The following is a 27,148-nucleotide window of genomic DNA, read 5'->3' as shown; positions in this document are numbered from 1 at the left end:
GTTAAGTCATGGTTATTGGTTATCATCTTGCTCTTGAGACTTTACATGAAAATAAAAGATAAATGGCTGGCCTTTCCTATCTCTTTCACCTTTCTCCTTTTCTTTTTACAATCTGTCAAAAGCTTTAAGCCTCATCGTCAGTTTACACGTGTGCAGATACTCTTCATACACTATTTCCACCCTAGCTAATATTCACGGTTGCTGGACAATCCTATATACTAAGACACCAATTGTAGCTAGCGTGTGATATGATTGTGCATGCATGCATGGGCAGGAGACGACGGAAGAATCCATGCAGCCGCTGCAGGAAGACGACGAAGCGGCGGCGGCGGTCCACGAGAGGATTCTGAAGCAGGTGAGGATGGACGACTACGGGCGCTACGACCCTACTCCGGCCATGTCTAAGCCCCACTTCAAGGACATACCTAACTAGCCACACAACCCATGCATTGCAGATCCTCGAATGTTGCTGCTTGCTAGTCGCTCCTCCTTATTATACATACATATATGTGCCACATATTTGTCGAATAAGTTTCATGTATCATCACCATGTCCAGCTTGATTATATGTGTACAATATCTGTTGATACATGTTCATGTATGTCTGAAACTCGAAACCTATCAATACTTAAGGGAGCTAGCAGTATATTTGTCATATATCGCCATCAGAAGAAGAACTTGTATTGTAATGTTGTTGTTTAAATTTGTCTTATGATGACTAGTTTTACGAATGACGAGGTCAACAAGGCTTCTTAGCTAGATGCGTACTATGCCAGATATATGCGAATTTTTTGGCCTAATCATAATTTGCATTTTTCTGCACAGTATTATCAGTATGCTGGACCTAATCATCAGTAATAGACTCGTGGTTCTTCAGTACCGTGAAACTAAAGGGCTGTTTGGAGTGCCGCCTAATCCGCCACAACGTGCCTAACTTGTGGCACTCAAAACGGCCGCCACACCTGCGGCGGAAAAAGTGCGGCGCTCCGTGGCGGGTTAAGCGGCACTCCAAACAACCCTTAAATATTCCGCGCCGCTTGGTCTCATGCATGGCCAACTTTCGTTGAAACTGTTTTTTCTCTAAAATTTGGGAAATATTAGTAGCTGAGATTCAAATATGACACTGCAAGTAACCACAGGCACTCATCGTATCAGAAGTGAAATACATGGTCTCATGGGCTACACACAGCTAGGTAATTGCGGCAATATGAAGCACCTAGGCTTCACAAAAAATGCCGATTTTTACAGGAATAATCTACATTAGGGCATTGGAAAATGATCCACGCATATAACAGACACCAATACTTTCGCGAAAAAAAAACACCAGTTCACCATCATCGCCCTTTTCGTTCATCCAGGCTCAAAAAAAAAATCCTTACACGTTCAGAAGGGCCCCCCAAGAGGCCCAGGCCCATTTCTGTTTGTATCGTCGACCAGGCCCTCGATCGGCCCACCGGCGGTTCGCAGAGCTGAGTACCTGAGCACGAGCGACACACGAGTCCGTTCCGTACTCGGCCGGCTGACCGCACACACTGCGACCTGACTCGCCGCGCCACGTGTTGCAGAAGTCAGCGTGCGAGTGAGCAGCGGCTGCTGCCTTCCCCGTCCTTCCTGGAAACGTCTCCCACCCACCGCACCTGCCACGCGCACGGCACCGCACCGCTCCAGCACCCGCAGAACTGCCACAGCCAATGCAGATGGGCCCGGCGACGCGTGGGCGGGGGCGGCTGGGGGGACGGAGCGGCGCTCGCTCGCTCGCCCTGCAGGAGCGCAGGAACTGGACAAACATTTCTCACCGGATCTCGTACCCACCCCGCTTCCATACCCCCAGGCCCCAGGCGCTCCCCTCTTCTCTCCCTTTCTTCTCGCGGCATCCACATCCCGCTCGCTTCCCCCGCGGCCCCGCCCCCTCTTTCTAACCCTAGCCCCCCGACTAAGTGGCCCTCCTGGCGGCGGCGGCGGATCGGACCCAGGCTCCGGCGCGAGTCCTCCGTGCTGGTGAGGGTCGTGTTTGGGCGATTTGTTGTGCTCCTGCTGGCGGAATTTCTGAGTGATTTCAGGTAATTCCTGGCAATTTCGGGTTCCGCTCTATGGTTGGGGTTAGTAAATTGAGGAACTCGGCGTATGTCCATTACGTGTGATATGCTGTGATAAGGTACTTCTTCTGGATGGAATTTCTCTGCGGTAATGCATATATATGGTATAATTACTGGAAGCGTATATGATTTATGCAGATGCATATATATGGTATAATTCCTGGAAGCGTATATAATTTATGTACTTTAAACTGCAAAACCAACACCAGTGCTTAGTTTTGACTGGTACCACCTAGCTGTCCATCTAAACAGATAAATAGAGTGTTTCCTCTAAAAAAAGATAAATTGAGTGTGAATCTTGACTCTTCGTTGGGTATTGTAGTCAATCCATCCTCATGGTTATGTACAAAGTTGTGCAAAATTCCATGTTTATTGCGCACAAAGAAGCTTCCTACGTTTTGTGTCCATTGTGCGCCAGTACTATACCCGCTGAGGTGATTTTTCTTGCCTTTCAGCCTTGATTCCACAATTCTTGATTGATATCTGCATAATGCTTCAAAGATGCTTAGGTGTTGTCGAGAGGAATAGGTGCTCTTTGAGTAGGTCTTCAGTTTTGGTATATGTCGGCGTCAGTACCTGATAGTTCCTCCCTCCACTGCTCCACATAGCTTCTCTTGCTGTAGTTGAGCTCATTAACCTATTGGCCCCCCACCCCCCGTACACTCACACAAATTAAGTGTGAATCTTTTTCTATGTTATTTTGGACTTGACTTCTAGTAAATATGCAAGTGGTTGGCTCCTAGTTGAAATTTCTCCAACTTCTGTGGGGCCTGACATTGTTCCTATGTTCAAAAGGTTTAAAATTTAAGGACACATGCTTCAAGCTAGTTTCTACCTTTCACGTGTCCAAAAGATTACACTTGATCTTTGGCAAATTTATCACAAAATCAAAGGTTTTTTTTAATTTATATGATTATTGAACTCCACAAAACTGAAATGGTATTTCCTCGAATTTAGATGATTTACGTGTCCATGAGATTGCTTTGCACCCTATTTATGTATTTTATACAATTTATTATCTCTTTTCCTTCATGTGTTTGCTTCTGCTCAGACATGTATATTGCAAGGCAATTGCTCCCTCCTAGTAATTCAGCTCTCACAAAGTTTAATAAGCAGGTCAACATGGGCCCTATTCTGTGCAACATTAAATAAGCTTATTTCTGATGCTTCTTGGCTCCTTGTTAAGGTTGCTGTCATCTTTTAATGTTGTGCCCACATAAGGAGCCTTTCAAGACCCCTTTAAGAACAGCTAATAGCCTAACAATGCCCCCACTTCGGATTATTCTTTCTTGAAGGCACACCTTAATTTCTTCATGAATATGATATGGTTGTCATTATTTTGCAGTGTCATATTGGGATTGCAAGCATGTTATCCATCAATTTCTAATCACATGGATGAACTTCGAAGATTTGTTTAATTGATTGTACATAAGGGACATCGACTTATTTTCTGCAATAAAGTATGGGAGCTAATTGCTGCATAGCTGCCAAGGAAAGAACACAGCCATGTATGGCTCAAATTGAAGTTTCAACATACAGGGTAAGGCACTCACCATCATGGAGCTTCCGGTGGGACAACCGTACACACATAGAGGATATGATGGAGAACACTATGGTGTTCCCAAATCAAAGTAGTGGAAACGTTCAGCCAGAAGTGAAGAATGGTTTTATTGCACCAACTGAAGGCCATAACAGTGGGGATAGCCGTTCTGATGTGTTCCGCAGGGTCAAGTGGCAAAAATCTGATAAAAAGATGGAAGTATCCAAGCTTTCAAAAGTTGATCCTGGAGGTAAAGGCTTGAAATTTTGTTGTGTTGTGCTTTTTTAGTATTTACTCCTGTTTTGCATTTGCATAGATGGTAATTCATATTACTGAGTGAATGTTATGGTAGTTACATGTTGTCAAAATATGTGTCTACTAGAATGAAATGATGATGCTTGTGAGAACGGAATATTAGAATTGACAAGCTCTTGTGATTTAGTGCTGACATTTTCATTCCATTGCTCGTAATTTGATTTTATATTTCATGTTGTGTTCTTTTATTTTATTTCATGGTTTAAAAGTGGAGAAGGAGCAGATTCAACATTTTTCCTTATTTTGTACCTTCTGTACTGTTCATTAACTTCAGGTTCGAGCAATATTTTTCTCGGTGCATGTAAATGATATCTGAAATGCCGTATATCTTGAATTATAAAACCTTTCTCTACAAACACATCATAAGCTAAGCCCATACTGACGAATAACCAGCCTGCAAATAATAGGTTTTGATGACTTTGGGAATAATCAGTTATTAAACACTAAAAAATAAATTGCTATTTGCTAACACCTGTTCCATGTTTTCATGTTTTCAGCAGATCAATCTACCGCAAATGATTTATCCCCTGAGGTATGTGGTATTGAGCATTTGTTCTATATATATTATCACTATCATTTCCGAATTCTGTGTGATTATCGAGTTATATAGTTGTGTTTGATGTTTATTTCCCTTCGCTATTCGCCATCTTGCACAGGCAAAGTCTTGTAAATCCCCCAGCGTAGTAACTGTTGCTTCAGATGCAAAGACATTGAAGTCTCATCCTTCAACAACAACCCCTGTACTGCAAGAAGATTCAGAAGGTCCTTCATCCTGTCATTCTATTCGCATGGACCCAAATTCAACAAGGAAAGCACTTCAATCATCTGGTGGTCAACTGTACACGCAGATCTCAGATGGAAGCAATCCATCCCTCAAACCTCTTGGTGAAAACAGCTCTGCAGAAAGAAGGCTATCAAACTCCATGCTTTCTGCCTGTAGCAATGATATGTTTACAGGGCAATCGCAAGGTGAGACATCTGATGGGTGGGCAACTCGCGCACCTTCTGAATTGGTGGCTATATCTCAAGGAGATAGGTGGTCTGTTGACAATGAACTCTTTGGCTCCATTACTAGTAAAGGATCATTTTCAAATGCTTCACATCCCACTGCCCTCTCCCCTGACCAAGAGGTATGCAGGCTATGTTCAAGGCTACTAAAGGAGCGATCTTCATGGAACGGTCATGAGCTGGCAGTAGTTGCTGTTTTATTCTGTGGTCATGCATACCACGCAAATTGTTTAGATAGTATTACTGCAGAAAGTGAGAAATATGATCCTCCTTGTCCTGTATGCACCCATGGTGAGACAATTACAGCAAAACTGTTTGGAAAGACTGAACTAAAGGTTAAGAATAAGGCATCAAAAAATATGGCTGATAATGATCTTGATCGGAGCTCTGAGCACCAGAAGAAAGTTAAGAGAGAACCCAGATTGGTCACAAGTTCTAGCATGAAGAACACATTTAGTCGGCCATTTTTGAGGAGGCATTTCTCCACTGGTTCGCGACCACCAACACCAGTTTTGGGGAGTGAACCAACAAGAAAGAAGGGATTCTGGTCAAGGAATTGGAGAGAGTAGCCAGCTTGACATCATTGATGTGGTGAGCAGATTCCCAATTTAAAGCTTGGTGAACTCAATTCTGATATATTTGTCTTGTTCATCATTTCTTTGCCTCTATATTTGAGGACACCAACAAGAATTTACAGTGCCTTATCTTTTCATGTGAATTTACTAGGGCATGCTTGCTGGTGTGAGCTCATGATCGAGCAAGAATGATCTAGTGAAGTTGGAACTGGTGCAAGGGGTTTTGCTGTGGAGCTGGCTCTACCATCTATATGATTCTGCACTATTCGTTGAAGCACTCATTGTGCTAGCACAAATGTAGTGTGTAAAATGTCTTTTAGTATGCAAGCATGCAGCCAAGGGCCGTGTTCTTGCGCATATCAGTCATAGTCACAGTATAATAGAACAGAAAAAGGGTATAATTTTCAGGACGAAAGGTGTCATGCTGGGTTGAAAGGTTGAAATCCAGCATGATATATGATTTTCGTCAAACCTTCATTTGTAATATTTATTTTTGGATTATAAACGTAATCTGAAAACCGTAGCACACGGATAGTTTTTAACTGTTATCTTATTGCAATTAGCAAGCTGCAATTAGATGGTTATGTAGCAGTTGGCCCACACTGTTAGATGGTTATGCAATTAGCTCCTCTTGGGGAGACCATGTTCACGTTTTTTTGGGTGATGTAGCATTTCTGATTGGAGTTTCAGGTTTCAGAGATCAACAAATCGAAATTATCCTAATGTTTGTTCTGAATGCAATTCACTCTAGTGAAGCTGTTTGAGTGTTGGGTACGAAGCTTATTCTGTTCACTGTAATCAGGACACTGGGAGCGCTGCAGTATATATTCCTGGGAGGGACATGTTTGTTTTTCCTTTAGAATTTGTTTTTCCTTTAGAATTTGTTTCCACACTAAGTGTTGAAAGAGTCTCGGTAATGCCTAGAGAAGGCTGAATAGGCATATCTAAAAAAATGAAAAATTCTTCGCAGCCATTAAATCTATCGGAACTTCTAACACTGTGTAGAAAGTTCTGATGGGTCGGAACTTCCAACAAAAGAAACTTTTAAAAGGAAAGTTATTATACGAAATTCAAAATTAAACTTGAAACTGCAGAACCTGGAAAGTTCTTATACGAAATTCAAAATTAAACTTGAAACTGCAGAATCTAAAAATTCAAAATTAAACTTTAAACTGCAGAACCTGACTGAATCAAAAGTTGCTTAATGATACTAAAAATACTTCTGCAGGTGATCTTTTGCAAGCACAGCAACTCGAGTACGTAGGTCGGCACAAAACAAACTTTATGTCAACAAAAATAAAATAAATGCAATAATCACAGGATACAAGAGATTTGTTCCCAAGTTCATTCCTACCAAGGAAGCTACGTCTCTATTGAGAAGCTCACAAAGAGAGCTGCATCTTTCGCTAACCCTTTACCTCACTCAATCAACTATAAATGAGGATTGAGTTACTTATTATAAAATCCACAAAGTAACGCAAACTTCACACGGCGCACACACACGAGAGGACGCTTAACCGGGCGACACCAAACCGTCTAGAAGTAAGCTTCAAGAGTAACAAACACGAATCGATGGATGAAGATGATTTAAGTGCTCTTAAGATGAATATGGCTGCTTTCTCACTTAAATGCTCAAGTCTCGCACCTCAATTTTTCTCTCACCCAAGCCCTAATTCGAATCGACTCAAGGATTTCTCAAAGTAAAGATTGGGAAGTGGAGTAGAAGCTTGTGGAGGTGTTTTCTCGGGGAAGAACAGCAGCAAACGAAGGAGTGGCTGAGGGGGTATAAATACCCGAGCCCCAAAAACTAACCGTTAGTGTGCAGAATAAGTGATTGTCAGAACTTCCGATCCCATTAACAGCCTGCCGAGGATCCTGTGTCGAAACTATTAACTAACTTCCGACCCATGGTCGAAACTTCCACACACACTGAGCCAGTGAGAAAACTAAGTGCACAAGTATATGATTTTGTGACTTTCTTGAGTAGTTAGCATCTCAATTAAGCATTTTGACATCTTCAATCTATCCATGTGCATCCCTCGTAACATTACTTAAGAGTAGGTGTTTCCAATACTTAAAATTCAAAATAGAAAATAGATAAAGATCTTTTGAGCTCCATCACCATCTATCAAGTAAATTGACGTCTTTTCACGCATATAATTCGTTTCATTAAATTTTAACCTGTCCATAGCTCAATAATTACATTAGATTCTTAATTATGCATGTCTTCAACATCAAAACCCACTTAGAAGGCCAAATACACTTTCAAGTGCCCGAACCCTTCCACGACGTGTGAGCGTGTCCAATATTTTTGGGCTAGTCATTGATATTTAGACCCCGTTTGGCAAGGCTTCACCCAAAATAGCTATAGCCGGTGAAGCTGGAAAAACTAGCTTCATCCGACTTTTCGGTCATTTTAGCACGGGTTTATAAAATAGCTTCACCTGACTTCTAGATCATTTTAGCACGGGCTTATAAAGCAGATTCACGCTACAGTGTCTCAATTTGTATGAATTGGTTTGCGTGAAATAGGTAGAGCTGAAATGCACTTAGCTTGATGAACTGAGGATGAACCGAGGATCGCATTCAGATTATCCACACGTGCCTATGAAGGTAGGAAGAGTATTATGGAAGGACCACAATATTGCCGCTTTTTCCCAATTTTTTGTTAGGTATACTGCGCCAACTATTAATACATTTCCTCATTTCCTTCAGAAAATTAAATACTTAGTGAAACAAAAGAAATTATTTTGGCTCCTTCCCTCCGATTACTAAGGGGTGTTTGGATGGGTTGACTGGAGTTTAATCCCTGTCTTATCAGATGTTTGGACATCAATTAAAAGTATATTAATATAGGCTAATTACAAAACCAATTGTGTAAATGGAGACTAATTCATGAAATGAATCCATTAAATCTAATTAGTATATGATTTGGCAACATTGTGCTACAGTAAATATGCGCTAACGATGTATTAATTAGGCTTAATAGTCGTAAATTAGTCTCCATTTATACAATTAATTTTTAATTAACTTATTTTTAATTTTTCTAATTGACACCCATCGTACATCATCCAGATTAAAAATTAGTTGCTGGTTGAGGCGCTAAGATAACTTTCATCGACCCTGTCATTCGCAAACCTTTGGAGATGCGCGCGGTACTCTGTTACGGCCTCCGGCAGCACTTGCTACTGTGACGTATGGCCCTCAAGGCAGCGAGACAGGCGCTTTCTCCCCGTCTCAGCCCAAAACCATCGTAACAAAGAGACACAAACACCCGAAAGGCACCATCAGACAGGTGGACGCTGTGTACCCGAGTCAGTGTAGGTGGGCCCGGCCCGTGACACGCAAGCTGGGCACGTGGTCCAGCAGCCGCGGACGGAAGCGTCGCGTGGCGGGGTCTCGTGTCCACTCCGTCGGGTGGGCGGAGCAGTTTCGTTGTCGCTCGCAGGCCGCGGCGCCAAGCGGAGACCGAGACCCCCATTCCCACGCGCACCGGGTTTTATACCCGCACAGCCTCACTCCCTTTCTCTCCCCTCCCTCCTCCCTCCTCTCTCTCTCCACTCTCTCCCCTCCGTCGCTTCCCCTCCCCCGTCCTCGCAATCTAACCTCCCGCGAAGCCCCCCACAACCCTAGCGGAACCCGCTCCTACCCCGAGAGCTCCCGGCGCTGGGGACCGGCCTCCGCGTCGGGCGTCAGCCGCCGCCGAGCGGTGCCAGATCCGGGGCCCCGCACCGTTCGGTCGGGGGGGCTCTTCTTCGGCGACGGCGCGGTCGCTGGATGCTGGTCGGGCGGATCGGGGCCCGATGTTCGCGTGATTCGAGGTAATTCCCTTGAGCTACGGGGAGCGCCTACTGAGTTAGGTGGGGGCGGAAATGGGGAATTCCGGTGTCCTGTCCTGTCCCGCGCCGCCCGCGGGCAGGGTAGTTCCAGAATCCTGATGGATTGTGGGTTTTATATAATGGGTGCTGCCTTTTCATCTGCTACCCTAGTGATCTGTGCTGTTCGAATTATGGTTAGAGTGGGTATATATTGATTCAACTAACCTTTCGTGCTAGTTCCATCCACAAATTTTATCAGCTAAATATACCACCAATATTTTGCTGATTTATCAGTTGTTATCGAGTCTTTTGGTTAGAAATCGATGCAAAATTTTCACGTCCAGAATAATCGTGGCTTGAAAGAAGCATAACCGTGATGTCATGTATTCCACTTCGTATTGTATTGTAAGGGTGCAGAATTTCTCTTTATTTTGCTTCGATCCGATACCAGAAATAAACTATTATACTTTTCTATCCCACTGGTTTTAGTGCTTATCCGGCAGTAAGGACAGATGCTAGATGCTATTATGTTGTGTGGGAGGAAGAATCTGTGGCCTTTGAGTGTACTTTAGTTTTGGAATGTCTTGATGCTGGTATACCTAACTGCTGCTTTCTTCCCCCACACATATTCACCCACCGCAGTTAGCCAGCTTCTCTAACTGGTGCCTTCAATTATAAGCAAGCATCTATTTTTCATCTCTTTTCAGTTATCATGAATAAGTGAAGTGGTTGCTTTATGGATGTTGATGTTTCCACCTGGAAGTATTTATGAATGGCATGAGGGATCCTAATGACTTGAAATTATGCTACTAGTTATCTACCTCCATTTACTATAAAATTTTATGTAAATGTACGAGGCTGTGAGTATCATTACCTATTTTTGATTGGTGAAACCCCATCTGATCATTCATGTCATGCTATTAGGCTCATATTTAGTTTATGATTCTCTTTTGTCCTCTTCCACTGCCTCTCTCCCAGGTCCCTTCATAGTCCATCCCTTGCAGCAATGTAATTATATGCCACCCAAGTTGTTGTGGATAGCATTTCTAGAATTGTAAAGGTTACAAGACTGTCACATGCACTTTTGGATTTAACAAAGCTTAATAATTCCAATCGTACCTGTTCTTCATAAAAGCCTGCTGTGGATGCCCCTTGTCTTCTGTTTCAGGATTGCTTTCTTCTTTTTATGTGGTATCCTTAGCTCCCTCTGAGGGCTTCCAAGTGTAGGCTTAGAGTGCAACTGGACCTGTCTATTGTACATACTATCTTCTTCACATTGGGCCTTTGTCCATTTCTTTGTTGAAAACGACCTTATTGTTGTTATTTTCTTTCTGTACAGTTAGGCAACGTGGGGTTGTGATGTTTGATTCACATGAATGAGCTCAGAGCATCTGATTGATAAAACTATCAGCATATTAATTCCCTTTCTTTAAGAAATATGGGAGCTAATTGCTGCATTGCTGCAAAGGAGAGGACACAGCCATGCATTACTCCAATAGAAGTATCAGCATACAGGAATGTAAGGCACTCACCATCATGGAGCTTTCGATGGGACAATCGCACACACATAGAAGACATAATGGAAATCCCTACTCTGTTCTCCAACCATAGCAGTGGAAGCATTCGGCCTGAAACCAAGAGTGGTTCCATTGCACCAACTGAAGGCCTCTCTAACGGAAATAGCCTTGGAACTAGCCCTTCTGATGTGTTTCGCAGGACAAAGTGGCACAAATCTGATAAGAAAATGGAAGCTCCTAAGGCTACAAAGGCTGATCCTCATGGTAAGAACAGCTTTCGTTTCATGAAACTATCCTTTTGAGCTATTGTGTATTTCCCAACCAGCTAGACACATTTTTACTGATTTCTGCATTTCTCAGCTGACTGCTCCACAGCAAGTAATTCCTCCCCTGAGGTATGCATCATTAAGCTACCTTTTGCAAAAATTAGTAGTTATTACCATCTAGGTTTATTGTACTCCTAATGCCACAGCATTTTTTGTCCAACATTTTCATTTTCCAATATGTTGTGCAGGCGAAGGTTTCCAGGAAATCATTGGACATGCTAAGTGTTGCTTCAGATTTGAAGACATCAGCATCTGTTCCTTCAACATCACCCTTAGTATCCAGAGCAGATCCTTCATCCTCCAGGGGTAATTCGCAATCAACAGATTCAGATTCAATGAAGAAAGCACGGCGTTCACCAGGATATCAATTATACAGGCAGGTCTCGGATAGTAAAATTCCATCTCTCAGATCTCTCAACGAAATCAGCTCTCCTGAAGGAAGACCATCCTCTTCCATGCTCTCAGTCTGTAGCAATGACTTGTCAGCAGCAGGATCCCATGGTGAGTCATCTGATGGTTGGTCAATGCGCACATTTTCTGAAATGGTTGCGACATCCCAAAGAGAGAGGTGGTCACTTGACAGTGAGCTCTTAGGATCCATTTCCAGTAAAATGACAAGATCAAATGCTTCAAATTCTACAAGCCTTCCTCCAGACCAAGAGGTGTGCAAGCTGTGTTTGAAATTGTTAACGGAAAGATCGGCTTGGAATGCTCAGGAGCTGGCTGTTGTTGCTGTGTTGTTGTGTGGCCATGTTTACCATGCTGACTGTCTCGATAGCATAACTACAGAAGCTGAAAAATATGATCCTCCATGCCCTGTATGCACGCACGGGGAGAAATGTACAGTGAAGCTATTTGGGAAGCTGGAATCAAAGATCAAGAATAAGATACCAAAAGATGTGGTAGTTGATATTGATCTAGATGGAAACATTAAGCACCAGAAGAAAGGCAGAAGAGAGCCCAGGTTAGGCACAAGTTCAAGCATGAAGGTCCCATTTAGTCATCCATTTTTGAGGAGGCATTTCTCCATTGGCTCTCGACCACCACGGTCAGTCTCACAGAATGATTCAACAAGAAAGAAGGGATTCTGGGCGAGGCACTGGAGAGAGTAGCATAGCTTCCAATCGTCATAAGGTGAGCTGCTCTCCATTATGTTCTGCAAGTTCAGTTTCGGGTAGTAGGTAAGTTACTAGAATTATTCTTTTTTCTTTTAGGCCCCGTTTGGAACCATGGAATTGAATTCCATTCTAATAATCATAATTTAGATACGATTCTATTAAGCTAATATGATTATATACGGAATATATTTGTATACTATTGTTGGCTATGTGAGGGAGATACTTATGTGCTATATTTCTACTATAGAGGAGTGAGAGGAGTGAGCCAAAGGGCGTGCTATAAGTTACGGAATAGACACATAGCTTGCTGGTATATAGAATCAATTTTCATCTCCCATCCTATGAATTTAGGATATGCTTATATCTAAACTTTGGAAAGTGGTTGGAAAGTGGTGGGATGTTAAATTCTAAGCCAAAATAGCCTAGTTTAATAAGTAGTTTTCAATCCCTCCAAAATGAGAGGATCCAAACGCACCCTTAGGTTAAAGTGGATAACATTATTGATCCATTTTGTGTTCTTTTCACAGGAACGATCTTTAAGGGGAGGTGAACTCCCTAGCATGCAATGGAGTCAAAACTGGTGCAAGGGCTGTCGAGCAACCAACATATTTGGAAGTTTCTCCCAGCCATCATTTCGGATACTGGTGCGGCGCCGTGCATGCTAAGCGCAGGTCCCAGGAATTCAGGATAGTAAAATAACAAGGTTTCCTATACCATGCGAAACAGGGTTGTTGTAGGCCCTGGTTGCAAATTAGTAATAGCAGCAGGTAATCTAACAGAAAGGGAGTGGCCTTCCAGGATGTAAGGCCCAATGCAGGGTTGCAAGATTACATAACCCAGCATGCTAGATTATTTATTGTACTCAGCAGTTGTTTTTGTATGATTGGCTATGGCACCTATTGTTGTTTGATCGTGTGCGTTTGTTGGGTTGAAAGCTTCAGAGGGAATTCAAATGAGATATTCGCTCACGAAATGCATATGCTGAATATTGATGGTCGCGAGCTCCCGCTGCTTTTGTGGTTATTGAAAATGCACCGTGCAAGTGTTTTAATCTGTAATTTGCATCACACATTCAAGCTATATAATGGCTTTCCACCCGTTGCACAAGCTGATGATCAAGGGAAAAAAACATGTTAAATGTTACAGCTCTAGCTCTGCCGTTTGCAAAAGATTTTCCCCGGGAACTCGTAAAAGTCTACTGTGTCGATCCTTTGGAAGATATAAAGTAGCTTGTGACGACAAACCTGTAGGGAGAAAAAGGAGTTCCTCTGGAGTTCATACATTTCCTTCCTCTTGAACTCGCACAAATCTTTTGGGTTGTGACGCTCTGGGACATGGTCGCACGAATATTCTGGCTTGATCCTTTGGAAGACAAAACAGTTTGTGACGCAAACGAAGCTGACTAACACGTTTTGTTGCTTGATCACTGTTACACTTTTGGGAGTAAGATTTCTACTAGTATCTAGTGTCCCGAGATATCAATAAGATTTCTACTAGTATCTGGTGTCCCGAGAAATCAATCCCATCTTTTTTTAAAAAAAAAACATCTATCCAATAGCTTTTAGCTTCTTGTTCTAGCACGCAAGCAGGCAGCTGCAATAAAGCTTATGGCAACCAGAAATCAAGCCATATGATACATACAGTACAGCCTAGTTGTCATACTTATAGACAACAGAATTTGAACGAATTACCTATGTGTCTGTAGCCAAATGAGAGAATAACTGAATGAAAATCATGCAGATATGTGATCAATGAGCACAATGCAAACCATGCAAGGTTTCTAGCGTTATAATATAGTCATCCACTAATCATATAAGCATGGTTCACGTTTACAAATCTCAGGATAACAGTAACTGTCAAAGTTACATTTTTTTTTCCTTTCCTCTTTTTTTTTTTTGACAGGCACACATAGTAGTAGCTAGTCGAACAAAAAGAAAGAACTTCATATGTACAGCACCATAAAAAACCGGTGGACACAGCTGGGATCAGTGGTTGCACCAATGTCCCCAAAAGGCCAGCAACCCCAGCGACATAAGCTGAGAAACTCAAGTACTATTCCAGTTCAATGCAAGTAAAGTCAACAAACTACTGCAAGGATGAAGACGGGAAGATGCTACTACCGTTCCAAACATCCTACTGGTATAGAATCGCCCAAGCTGATACCACTGACCTCTACAACTAAAACTAAGCATGCCGATGTATGCTGATTCAATGTTATAGGCTGGCACCTGAACGGTGGTAATGCAGTGCTGCAGCAGCAGCAACTCCAACCAAGAAGATGGTGAAGAGTATGTATGCGTTGAATCCAGCTGATGAACATCTGAATGCATTCTTTATGCCCCTGAGATATCCTTGATTGTTGTGGCCTTCACCCGGCTTGGCTGCATCAGATTGCTTGACAGAAGTGGCATCGTTTGCATGTTTCTTCTTACACTCAACACTAGTCATGAGATCAAGACGACGACCACTGTTATCTGCAAACTTCATAGTCTGGTTGATGGATTCAGAATTACTTGTAACCATCTTTTTAAGTCCAAGCTGCAATTTAACCCTACCAGGTGCTAGTGAAATGTTAGCAGCAGATGATGATGCACTACGCCTTCGTATTATAACTCCATTGTCAATATTTCCATTTGACAGATTGGGGTTGTTGTTTTCCTGGTCCAACTGCAATTCATCCTTCAGAGTTCCATCCTCAAAGTTGTTTGGAAGAGCAAAGGGACTTTCCCCCATCAAGTGGTAAGCCTGGTTGGTGGCAGAAGCTCCTGACAGGCCAGCTGGCTCCAAGAACATATTATTACTGAATTCATCAATACCAGGATACAGCATATTGTAAAGATCATCAGGAAGATCATCAGTGAATAGGTAGTCTGTGGCATCTGTCCCATCCTTGATAGGGCTGGCATGGTCTGGTCCAATCTTGGGAACCACAGAACCAGTATTCTGCAAGGAAAACAATGCAAAGGGTGAGCAAATTCGGGGACTAGTACAAACAAGCAAACCATTCTGAAATTAGTGAATAAAAACCGCCAGTAAAAATACAGTAAAGCATTGTCAATACAATGACAGAAAAACAATTGATGATTCACAGAGAAATTTTCATGGTACCAAGAAAAAAGTACTAATTTTAGGGACAAAGGGCATCTGAAAACATACTTGTAGGTCAAGGTTTAGTTACCCAGTGATGATTTACCAGAACTCTCAGAACATCAAACAAACTAAAAGCTGACTAGGCCATGTTAAGTTTTAAATGTTAGAATGAGGATTGTTGACTACTCAACAAGTTACGAATAGCTTGCAGTGATCTGGCTGACATTCATTCTTGATGTTTTTGCACACAGATGCATTATGTTGAAACATTTTGTGAATGATTAGTTTTTTCATATTTTCGAGTCTTTCAGGGAAAAAATAACAATATCATGCTAAGCTAATATATACATCAACTAGCAAAACCCAGTCAAAATTTTGGGCACCACGTTGCAAAATGCTAGATCTTAGTGTCCCACTGTCCCTAATCTCTTATATGTCAATCAGTGATCATGAACTTGCAATTAGCCAATTAGCAGTTTAGTACCAAGACAAAGTAGGGCCTGGTGTAACTCGGATTAGAAAACATTGTTACATGGAAGTGACTAATCGATACCCACATTGCGCCACATGTTGGCAGACTTGTTCAGTATCCCATGGAAGAAGTGCTTTTACACAAATCTTGCCCAGCGCCCACCATCTACTAGTCAGCACACACAATTAGCCTCTTACCGCGATTGTAGAATTGTGGGGGGACGAGTCCATCCACTAAGCTCCAATGCCTACCACTATACAGTACAGGTGCACCTTGGTGAGGAAACCCATGCCCATGTTCCATGAAATTGCAGGTTTATCGTTCGCCTCTAGATGTACGCTAGCGGGCACATTTGCTTCTGCATGCATATGAGACTTGTGTGTGCACCTACCTTACAGTTCCTAAAGGAAAATTCTAATCTATAAATAAGTCTGTTAGACATCAAGCAAAAATGTTGTCTTGTAAATTTATTCAGCAGCTTCTTGCCCATGCATAATCACTTTGATCAAAGGGGGAACTATATAAACCTTCGCAATGAATCATGGTTCAATTATTTAAAGTAAAATACACCGGTGGTCCCAACACTTACTAAGTGTGCAACTCGAGGTCCAAACCTCTATAATCAACATGTAGTCATCTATGAAATGGTGATGGGAGCAGAGGTGGCCTGCTCAACAGACAACAGTAGAGGAGAGTGGGGAAGCGAGATGGCTATGTTTGCGTGCCATGTAGACAGTTATGCACTGATTAGGGTGATTTGGACCTTGAGTGGCACACTTAGTGAATTTAGGGACCAGGATATTTTACTAGTATAGGGACATGTATAAAACCAGGAGGAAAGTTTAGTGACAGCCTGTACAATTTAGCCAAAAAATCAAGAGCTATTGCGAGTGCCAGAAACTTACCGATGATTCAGCATATTGCTCAGTCAGAGGCAGGATGGCAGAACCAGTATCAGGTAGAGGGTTAAATGAAGGTGAAGGATCCAACAATTCTTCCAGCCATGCTTCCAGTTCATTACTACAATTTGGAGATTCTTTATCAGCAGTAATGGATGCCATAGCAACATCATTTGATTCCCCTGCACAGATGAGTGAGGCAGTAGCATCTTCTGGCTTTACAACTGATGTAGCAGCATCTTCTGGCTTAACAACTGATGTAGCAGCATCTTCTGGATTTACAACTGCTGTAGCAGCATCTTCTGGCTTTACAATGGATGTAGCAGCATCAATTTGTTGTTGATGATGAGGGTTCCTGTCACCCACCTCATTATCATTCTCCAATGCCCAGTCACTTCTTTTAGTAACACGACAGAGAACAAAGGCATCCTGAAGAACAAGAAAAACTACGTCAGCATACTGGACCACAATCCCAGGCAACGAAATATATGATAATCACTTATAACCAAGCAAGTTGACTGCAAGATGGCTTGAGGGCACATTGCACATTAAATCTCATAACATGTAAATCCAAAGGACGAGATCTAATATATACTTGTAATATCATTTTATGAAACCTCAATTATTACTCAGAAACATGTAATTACAATCAGCAGTCTAATACCTTCATACCAGGGCTGACTTGACATTCCTTCTCATCTATGTAGTACTCATGCATAATCCATTCAGTGCGTCTACCAGAGGGAGGCCGGCCTTCATGAAAAACTAAAGTCTTCTTTGTTCCTAGAGTTCGCTTGTTCAGCTTTATGGCTCGGTCCTTCCCAGTTGATTTCCAGTAACCAGCGAGTGTTGCCCTGTTTGACCTAGAACCGGTAGGGTACTTCCTATCACGAGAGGCGAAGAAATGCCACTTGTTGTCCTCGATTGGAAAATTGCACTTTGCTGCAGATACCATTGGAACTCAGAAGATCAGGAAATATGAGGAGTTGAGCCATGCAATAGGTAAAAACATTTAAATTGCATTAATAAGTAATGCAAATAGCAGAAAACTTCATCTGCAAAGCTAAAGAATGTGTAGATAAACTGGATCCAGATGGAAAGCAATCACGTTAATGTATAACGAAAAAGCTGCATCAGTGATAACATTGAATAAAAGAATTTACTTGTCTAGATGTCTTATGATTCACTAGGACATTATGACTCCGTGACTTCAGAGGATTCAAATTTTTGTTTAGGAAAAGGAGATACTACATCTAGAACCAATTGATAGATGAAATTTTATACAAAAATCTCCAAAGTTCTCTATGGACCCAACTAAAAACTATGGAAGCATGGTCAACCTACCAGGTAAATCCCATGGTTCATGCTTGTATATATCCACCTCTGGTATAAGATTGTGTTCAATTTTCTGGCCAAGTATTTTCCTCTTTAGATAGTGACCAATAAGTTCGGTATCCGAAGGATAGAATCCAAATCCTGGGGGCAGTTTCATATTACGTAGTGCTTCCATTTTACAATATATCTGCATTAATGAACACAGACACAAGCACGATCAGAACCATAATAATTCAAAAGTATTGAACTGTCCAATGATTTATGTAAGCAATCATGCATGCAAAGGTGGAACGTGTATTGATCTATCGAATGATATCTATTAGCAATCATGACTACAAAGGCAGATCTCATTAACTCTTCCAGTAAAGGAAGTTCTTGGGGATTTTGTTCTCAACACAATGAAGATTCTTCAGCGTTAGAGCAGAAAAGCACAATAGATTCAATTTCTTCCCTCTTCTCCCCCTATTACTTTATATTTGAGGAAAATTTTTCTGGTGGAATAGAATCCACCAGAGCATCTAATCAAAGAATAAAGATAATTGCACAATAGCAGTTCCATGAAAGGACCAACCGCATCGTGTTCACATGCAGAAGCATTTTCAGCATATAGTGTCACAAAAACCAGAAGCATTTTTCTCTCAAGTGCATGTTCTCTTTATCATACTTGATAGATGTCACTATGTCACGGCCACCATGAGCAACAAAGCCACAGCTTAAAGCCTTCTAAATGCATGTGCCCACTAAAATCTGTTGCCACAGGATATAAACATAAAAAGTGCCACTGCATTGCTTGATCATGCTCTCTCTAGTCTCTAAATCGGGAATGACGTCATCATCTAATTGTTTCAGTCAATTTGTAACCCCGCAAGTATCAGACACTTGGAGTGCCAGTGAGAGCAGTTATCCAGAACCAAGATAACCGAAAATATTTTGCGAATTCGCAAGGAGGATCTCAAAATCCGCCGCAGAAACACCACGGTCTAAGCAGAGCTCTCCTACTCCTTCCCACTGCCCGAATGCAACAAAAGACGAATCGCCAAAACATCGATCAACCTCACCGCGACAAAGAACAAACATCGCAACGAAGGACACGATCGAGAGGCACCCGAGTTCAGGATCCCCCAATCGGTGGCAAAACCAGCAGAAGCCAGGACCCCTGATTCCGCACCGAGGAAGAAACTCCGGCCCGTTGACCGCCGCGCCAATCAGAAACCAAAAAAAATCCCCCAGAAGCCACTCCGAAATGATCCTTCGGTTGACGGAAAACGCGTCGACCAAGGATCGGCTCCCCTAACCGACCAACGAGACGCGAAGAACCCTAACGGAGCGAATCCCACGCCAGCAAGCGCTTCCCACCCGAAATCCAGCACGATAGCCGCAGCGCGAGCGCCGCGCGGTGTCCCCGGACCCGCCCCACAGCTCCACGGACGCCGCCTAGAGCAGGGGAAACCCAGCACAAACAACCGCACCGCACCCCAGACGAACAGAGAAAGGCACGGGCGAGGACGGGGATGAGCTCACCTCTCCGGAGACCCGGAGGCTCCGCGGCCGATCGGGCCCGACCGGCAGCACCAGGACGCCGGCCGGGGAGGAGGACGGCGAAGAACCCGAGGCGGGCGCGTCTCCAGCGACGCCCCCAGCGGACGGCGAACGGGTCAAGGCGGCTGCTGCTGCTGGGGAGTGGAAGGCTTCCCTCGGACGCCACAGCTCAGCACGCTAGCGGTAGCGGGCGAGACGGGACGGGAGGGGAGGGGGAGAAGGGGGCGACCAAGACCGCCGATTGGTGGGGCGACGCGGACGAAACAGCCACGAAGCGACGGGTGCTGCGCCCGCCCGCGTTTTTATCAACGCGCCGCGGGGTCGCTTGCTTAACGCGGGCGTCCTGGGGGCTGGGCCCCCCGGGTCGTTGGTCGCGGGGCGACCTGGGATCGGACGGCGGGGCGCGGGCGGGGGGCGTGGCCGGGGGCCTGCGGGCCGCTGGATGCGAATCCGATCGGCGATACGCGTCCGGTACTCGGGTCCAGGTGGCGCGGCCGGCTCGCTGCCAGGTGGGGGCAGGGGGCGGCCCACCGCGGGCGGAGACTTGAATTCGTGCCTTGTGGAGCAAGCCTAGGTCCGGCTAGGCTCCGCCTCCATCGGTGCCCGTGCTGCCAGTGCCCAGTGGGCAGTGGCGCGTCTGGACTTCTGCTCACCGGTCGCCAGTGGATCCTTCCACTGTTTTTTATCTTTTTTAGTTCGGATGTTTAATAGTAATTAGAAACATTAAATATAAATTAATTATAAAACTAATTATATAAATAGAGACTAATTTATAAGATGAATTTGTTAAGCCTAATTAATCTATCATTAGGATATGTTTACTGCATCACAATATTACCAATCCATAAACTAATAGGTTTAATGGATTCATCCGGCGAATTAATCTTAATATATGCAATTAATTTTATAATTAATTTATATTTAAATATCTAAACATCTGTAATTTGGAAAAAAACAAATCGGACCTTAGGGCCTGTTTAGTTCAGGGGCTGTAAAGGGAAAAAAACTTTTTGCAAAGGAATCTTACCAATTTGAAGTACTAAATGAAGTCTATTTACAAAACTTTTTGCATGGATGGGTTGTAAATCACGAGACGAATCTAATGATGCTAATTAATCCATGAGTAAGCAATAATTAGCGGATGGTTACTGTAGCATCACTGTTGCAAATCATGGATTAAGTAGGCTCATTAGATTCGTCTCGCGATTTACAGCCCATCCATGCAAAAAGTTTTGTAAATAGGCTTCATTTAGTACTTCAAATTAGTAAGATTTTTTTAAAAATTGTGCGTTTACAACTTTTTTTGGTTTACGGGTTGGAACTAAAGAGGACCTTGGAATCCCGGCTCCCATCTGAACAGCCGTCCAGATGTGCAGCTTGGGGATAATGGATTTGCGACATGTGGGGAAAGGAGTTGGGTGTCAACTCATCCAATAGAGTAGAGAGAAGTAAAACATGGAGAGAAAAATACGGAAACCGAGATCTACGGGGACACCTTCAGTGCTGGTTCGACTTTTGAAATCCACCTAAGCCGAACAAAAGTATGGTTCGCATGCTCTAATGCTGCATTGGACTGCTGCTCCAAATGAAACAATAAAAAAATTCAGAATTGGATGATGGTTGAGCACCAGCACTGCGTATGATGCCTACCCAGTCCTGTACGTGGAGTATTTTAATTGAGACAGTAGCCCATGGTTCGAATCATCTGCATGCTTCGATTTTTGTTCCGATATTGAGCAGTCGACTGCCCCAGCGTGCTCAGTTCGTTTTAGTCGAACCGTGCTTTTTTTCTGTTCGTTTTGGGAGCACACTGGAGCTGCCCTCATAGATGTTCCGGTAGCTGCACTGGAGCTGTATGCACATTATTTTTTTTCAAATGCTCAAGATGTACACAAGCAAAATAAAAAACAAATTCACGGCGATGCACAATTTTCTCCGAGGACACAAAATGCACTTTTGATTGCACAAAACAAAATCTTAAAATCATTTATTGTTCAAGATGCACAAATCTGATGCCCTATAAATAATAGTTAAATAAAAATTATAAAAATATGAAGGATGAGATGCACATATTTTTGTGCAAATAAAAATCATTAAATTATTGAACATACGAGATGCACATATTTGTGTGCAAAAAAAATCCAACAATCGATGCACAATTTTCTTTATAAATCAAGAAATAAATTAAGAAATAGTGTAACATACTAGGATGCACATTTTTTTGCACGCAAAAATTACAAATGTACATACTGAAATATTTATCATAAATATTAAAACTATTTGCCTAATAGACAACTTTGATTATCACCAACTAAAGATGAACATTCTAAAAATCAAAATTTTATTGGAAGTCTTGCATATTTGAAGGCACAGAAAGCACTAGAACTGTGCATCCATGGTGGAGACTAGGGAGTAACGCACATGTGTTTGCACATTTTTTCAAGGACACGGTAACGCACATGTGTGATGCACACAACACAAAATCTCAATGCTGTTCGAGATGCACATAAACTTGCACATCCTAATTTGACTCCACCTATAAATAATAATTAATATGAATATGATTTTACATGTAACAAAAATTATGAAAAATATTCAGCAGATGAGATGCACATATTTTTGTGCAGACAAAAATTACCAAAATTATTAGACATGCGAGATGCCTAGGCAAACAAAAAAAAAGCACTATAGACTGTAAAATAAATTAAGAGATAGTGTAATACTAGGGTACACATATTATTTTGCATTAAAAAGTTAATAATGTACTAAAGAATGTGCACACTTTTATTATTCACATGTTAACTGTGCATTCAAAATTATGTGGTGGAGAGAGCATCGTTCCACATAGTTTCAAATAGCATATCTCCATTCCCATTGGCATCATGACAGCGCAGCAGAGCAGCCGAGGAGGTGGTCTTTTTTTTTTCTCCCGCACAGATCCCAAGGAGGTAGGCCCATTCACACCATCTGACGGTGGTGGAGATGGGAGCTGGGAACATGAGTTCCTCAGTTGATTGTGGTGTTGCACCGGTGGCCTTGTCATGCTGGCCGTCACAGTACAAATATCTTCGGCGATGCTAAAAGTGGGATCTAGAGAATCATGACCTTATCTAGTCGCTCGGGGGGGGGGGGGGGGGGGGGGGGGCACCACGCCTTGATTTGCAAATATCTCTTCTATTAGTTCAATCGGATTCGGGAGTTGGTCTTTCAAACGTGGTACATGCATGTAATATTGTTGCGAAATTATACTATTTATATATATTATAATAGGTACGCACTATTCTGTTCTAAATTACAAATCGTTTTGTCTTCTCTAAATATAAAGATTTTTGTATACATATAAATATACGCTATGTTTAGCATATAGTAAAATTATGTATCTAGAAAATTTAAAATGACTTATAATTTGAAATGGGAGTAGAAAACAGTTAAAAAAAATTCCAGTTTGACGGGTTTAACGGAGAACCTCCCACGCTCTCTATTAGCTTCTCCGTTCGGATGACCAACGGCCGCCCCGGCTATGCAGATGAGGACGGCGGATGGACGTCGCAGTCGCGCTCTTCTTCAGCCGTAGGTAACGAGTTTTCTTGTGTGCCAGCTGTGGCACAGCTATCGTGGGCGGATGGTCGCACGGCACGTAGACTCGGTCCAACGTGGGGCGGAACTACAGCCTGCCGCGCCAGCGGCCATCAACGTCCGGCCAGCGGGAGCAAAGGCGGCCGTAGAACTGCCCGGGCCGGTCCGTCCGTTGCCTTACCCTCGACGGCTCCGACGCGGGCGGCCGCGCGCGCGTCCAACGGAGACGGAGAAGCATCAGCACTTCAGCAGCTATCAGCGTCGCGATCCCCCATCCCCACCTGGTCTCGCGAAGGAAACCTCCCGGGAAGGGGAAAGAGAGGCTTGCGCTTGGCCGGCGAATCCGACGCCGAGCAGCCGGGGTGCTCGGTGGGTGCTCTTCTCCACTTTTGTCGTCCCGTTGGTCCGGCCGCCCGTCCTGTTTTGGTTCCCGGATCAGAAAGAAAAGGCGGACTCCTTTTTGTTCTCCACTTCTGCTCTAGTGATGTCTGATGTGTGTTGGTGCAGCGGTGCTGTGGTGCATGTGATGTGCGATCTGGTCTGCTTTTCACGATCTGCCAGTGAGGCTGTGATAAGCCATTTGACTTATTTGGCATCATTGGTTCTGCTTTTGCCTTTTTCCCAGCCTGATTTCCAGTAAGATTTTCTGGTCGTGTCATCCCCGAAGTTGTGAGTACCATCATTTTCTGGCCTTCTCCTTTTCACTTTCGTGGCGATGGCCTGACCCATCGGAAGCTGAACGACGCAACACATGTGAATGCACGACCATCGCTTTCTCCCCAGCACGTCGCAGCTGCACGTGGCGGCGCCACGTTAGCGTACTCCTCCCCTGTCAGATAAGAGATTCCTGCCGCGCGAGCAGCATTCACGTTCGCCCGCAAGGAGGCGCACCGCGGCAGCGACCTGGTCCGCTCAGATTCCAGATCCCTTGCTTACCCGCGACGGTTCCGACGCGGCGGCCTCGCGTGCGCCGGCGTCTCGCCGTCACCGTCACCCGCCATGCATAGCAACCGCACCGAGAATTAAACCAGCCTCCACGTCGACGGATCAAGCCTGCTGCCTCGCGGCGCCCTTCTCCGGCTGCTTTCGCGGTACGGCGGCGGGGGAGGAAACTTCGCGGAAGGAGCCGCCCCGCCAGCGAATCCGATCGACGTCCTGCTCCGATCCCCTGCCTTTCCCTCTTCGCGTCCGGCGTACGGTACGGCGTTGCCGTTACCGGCTCCCCCCTGCCCTTTTTCCACATCCAGATCAGCCAAAGGGCGCGGGCCTTTTTGTTCGCCTGATCTGTCCACTACCAGACCTCAGGCTCGCTCTAGGGACGTGCATTGTGTTTCAGCTTTCTCGATCGAGTACCTATATCATAAAGCCACTTGTCTGAACTAATCTTGCCTTTAGCTTTCCCAGTTCGATCCTAGAATGGCTTCGTGGGTTTCGGGGCGTTTTAGGATTTCATTGGGGCCCTGATTTGCGTCGTGATGTCGTGTAGAACTGCCTTTCCCCTCTTTTCCCCACTTTCTAACCTCCTTGTAGTGACATTGTTTGCAACTGCGATGATGGGTGTCTCTTTCGTGCCTTCACTCTGCGTCGTGAACATCTGAACATGATCACATGAAGTCAGGATCGAAACGGTCAAAAGAGGAGGTGACTCGACCAATCAGCTAGCTCATTTCCGTCCCTTTCCCTTTCCCTTTCCCTTTTCGTTTTTTTTTGGAAAGACCCTTTCCGGTATATATTCCGAAGGAGAGAATTTTACATCCACCAGAGACAGACAAACATCCTTTTGAAGAGACTATTCAAAAGGACAAAAAGATTAATAAAAACTTATGTGACCAAAGGGGACGTCAGCATGCAGCACACATGTTCTACGGACCCCAAACACCAGAGACCTTGTGTCTGCGCTGGGCCTGGGCCGCAAGGAGACCAAACAAACAAAGGCAGCGTGGGCAGCCAATCAGCCCAAGACACACACAACCCCACACCCAGCTTCGACTAGTGGTAGTATATATCGGGAATAATGGAGCTCGCGCACGTGACCTCCCCGATCCGACCCGTCACAGAAGGTCCAGCTACATCCCGCCGCCGCCGCCTCCCACCGCGCCGTCTGAACCGCCGGAGTTAGAGTTTCAGGGTTGCTGGGGTTAGGATTTAGGGTTGCGGGGCTGCTGTACTGCAGGCTACAGACAGGTGGTGGGAGGTCGCTGAACTGGGGATGGGGCCGGTCGAGACGGCGGTGAGCCGGAGTGGCGGGCGCCGCCCGCCAGGGCAGTGGGGAATGGCGGCCGGGTAGGGATGGTGGTGGGGGAAGTCGACCGGAGTTGGAGAGGAAGGGACCTTATGACGGTAGCGGTAGAGGGTGGCAGGTAGAGGGTGGCAGCGGAGGCGCCGAGTCGGCGGGCGGCGAGGAGCTTGGCCGGAGTTGAGGATGAGGGCTGGGTTAACGTCGACGCGGAAGAAACGTAGATGCGGAAGAGGGTGGTGGCTAAGGCGCTGGGGCGGCCGCCGAGTGGCGGCCGGCAGGGGAGGTGGGGCAGCCGCGCCGGCACGTACGGGCCACGGCGGTGGAGGTGGGTGAGCCTTCTGCGAGACTCCGGTTCCAGTGCCACCTGCGAATGGGAATAGCCCTGTATATATCACCTCTATTTGTGGTAGAAGAGAAAATTCGATACGGTGAATCGGTAATAGTTGATCAATTATCCTAAATGTGTCAATATTGTGTTTCTGCAAAAAAGAAAGAAAGAAAAAGACCAAAGGACATTTAAGTAGTTCTATTTGTCTCAGTTTGTAGATTGTGGAGTAATTTAGAGCTTAAGACAGGACTTCAATGATCCTAGATGCAGATTGGCTTACCAGCCGATAGAAAGAGATGTTCCTAGTACTTCGTTTATTTTAGAAATTGGGTGTTTATCGTGATTAAGTGAATGGCTTCAACTGAAATAAATAAGAGATTTCACCTGAAGTTTATGTGTAATGGACTTGCTTATTTATTTCCTACTAGTATGTGTATGAGCCTTATATTCACAACCACAATATACAGGTGATTAAGCCTTATGTTTGTATTCAGAAGTGGGTGTGTATGGTGATTAAGAAAATGGCTTTCATCTGATAAGGAGTAGGCAACTATGCATTTGATAATTGGGAGAAAATTATAGAATTAATGATGTCAATAATTCTAAAGCTATACAGAGCTTACCCTCTTCATTCCCAAATGTAGGATGCTTTAGTTTTTTCTAGAAACAAGCTAGCTCTAAATTTACTGTGGTACACCGCTCAAGAAGTATGCAAAATTTTGTAGCAATAGATGGTGAATATGAGCCTCACTATTGGCAAAAAAAATTTCTTACTAGCTAACTCAACGTGGCGTTGCTTCTGATTTGTCCTAAGCTAAAAGAATTTGTAACAATGACCATTACAACATAAAATTAATTCATAGATCAATTATGAAGTATTCCCTCAATTCAAAAATGTAGATCGTTTTGAGTTTTAGGTTTATAGATTTTACTATGCACCTAGATATATATTATAGCTAAGTATATAAAAAATACTATGAATCTGAAAAGTTAAAACAACATATATTTTAGAATGGAGGGAATTTTTTTCACGAAAACTGAAGTTTATTTTTGTATTTTAGATGAGAGGAACAATGTGGAGATCTTTGAAGGTTCTGATTCTGAAGTGGGCAAAGCTGAAAGTCTAAAAATACCGTGTGATTATGTCTAGTGAAGCACTAAGATCATTTTCAGCAAATTACTGATCTCTCGTATCTTATATATTTTCTCTCTTCATTACTAATAGCAATTTTTGTATTTTTGGTAGTAAGTACTATAATAAATTACTCAATGGATAGAGTGGAGGGGCAATCCCCTACATTTGAGCAGGAGGGAGGTATATTTTGGTGATTATAAAAAAATTTATATTAATGACGAAA

General features: G+C 43.8%; 3 protein-coding genes across 5 annotated transcripts; 2 read left to right on the top strand and 1 right to left on the bottom strand.

Moving 5' to 3' along the window:
• The first annotated feature begins 1,792 nt into the window (after positions 1–1,792).
• On the top strand, positions 1,793–6,109 carry LOC112893961. Of its 2 annotated transcripts, none has more exons than XM_025961501.1 (5): positions 1,793–2,059; positions 3,441–3,885; positions 4,451–4,482; positions 4,607–5,549; positions 5,685–6,109. In XM_025961501.1, exons 2-4 carry the CDS (start codon positions 3,558–3,560, stop codon positions 5,525–5,527), a joined length of 1,281 nt encoding a protein of 426 aa, XP_025817286.1. In that variant the 5' UTR covers positions 1,793–2,059; positions 3,441–3,557; the 3' UTR covers positions 5,528–5,549; positions 5,685–6,109. The 2 variants fall into 2 exon arrangements, with proteins under 2 accessions (XP_025817286.1, XP_025817285.1); XM_025961500.1 differs by having other exon boundaries at positions 4,448–4,482.
• Positions 6,110–9,055: 2,946 nt separating this feature from the next.
• LOC112894879 lies at positions 9,056–13,304 on the top strand. 2 transcript variants are annotated; one of them, XM_025962713.1, is made up of 5 exons: positions 9,056–9,354; positions 10,695–11,132; positions 11,229–11,263; positions 11,383–12,328; positions 12,840–13,304. In XM_025962713.1, exons 2-4 carry the CDS (start codon positions 10,790–10,792, stop codon positions 12,304–12,306), a joined length of 1,302 nt encoding a protein of 433 aa, XP_025818498.1. In that variant the 5' UTR covers positions 9,056–9,354; positions 10,695–10,789; the 3' UTR covers positions 12,307–12,328; positions 12,840–13,304. The 2 variants fall into 2 exon arrangements, with proteins under 2 accessions (XP_025818498.1, XP_025818497.1); XM_025962712.1 differs by having other exon boundaries at positions 10,691–11,132.
• Positions 13,305–14,089: 785 nt separating this feature from the next.
• LOC112894878 (NAC domain-containing protein 74-like) lies at positions 14,090–19,916 on the bottom strand. Its single transcript, XM_025962711.1, has 5 exons — positions 19,630–19,916; positions 18,118–18,295; positions 17,438–17,715; positions 16,780–17,202; positions 14,090–15,255 (listed from the first exon to the last, which is right to left on the bottom strand). Exons 2-5 carry the CDS (start codon positions 18,281–18,283, stop codon positions 14,527–14,529), a joined length of 1,596 nt encoding a protein of 531 aa, XP_025818496.1. The 5' UTR covers positions 18,284–18,295; positions 19,630–19,916; the 3' UTR covers positions 14,090–14,526.
• Positions 19,917–27,148: the final 7,232 nt, after the last annotated feature.

This window comes from Panicum hallii, chromosome 5 (genome assembly GCF_002211085.1).
Source record: "Panicum hallii strain FIL2 chromosome 5, PHallii_v3.1, whole genome shotgun sequence".
Lineage (NCBI taxonomy): Eukaryota > Viridiplantae > Streptophyta > Magnoliopsida > Poales > Poaceae > Panicum > Panicum hallii.
The sequence above is the reverse complement of the archived record's forward strand: the minus strand, read 5'-3'. Positions and strand labels throughout refer to the sequence as shown.

Bases quoted from the DNA above. Each gene is read 5' to 3' on its own strand.
- LOC112893961 (XM_025961500.1), top strand. From the start codon at position 3,558: ATGGGAGCTAATTGCTGCATAGCTGCCAAGGAAAGAACACAGCCATGT. The intron at 3,886-4,447 runs GTAAAGGCTTGA...TCATGTTTTCAG, and splicing joins TTCAAAAGTTGATCCTGGAG to CAGATCAATCTACCGCAAAT. The intron at 4,483-4,606 runs GTATGTGGTATT...CATCTTGCACAG, and splicing joins CAAATGATTTATCCCCTGAG to GCAAAGTCTTGTAAATCCCC.
- LOC112894879 (XM_025962713.1), top strand. From the start codon at position 10,790: ATGGGAGCTAATTGCTGCATTGCTGCAAAGGAGAGGACACAGCCATGC. The intron at 11,133-11,228 runs GTAAGAACAGCT...TGCATTTCTCAG, and splicing joins TACAAAGGCTGATCCTCATG to CTGACTGCTCCACAGCAAGT. The intron at 11,264-11,382 runs GTATGCATCATT...TATGTTGTGCAG, and splicing joins CAAGTAATTCCTCCCCTGAG to GCGAAGGTTTCCAGGAAATC.
- LOC112894878 (XM_025962711.1), bottom strand. From the start codon at position 18,283: ATGGAAGCACTACGTAATATGAAACTGCCCCCAGGATTTGGATTCTAT. The intron at 17,716-18,117 runs GTAGGTTGACCA...TGGTATCTGCAG, and splicing joins TGAACCATGGGATTTACCTG to CAAAGTGCAATTTTCCAATC. The intron at 17,203-17,437 runs GTATTAGACTGC...CTTGTTCTTCAG, and splicing joins AAGTCAGCCCTGGTATGAAG to GATGCCTTTGTTCTCTGTCG.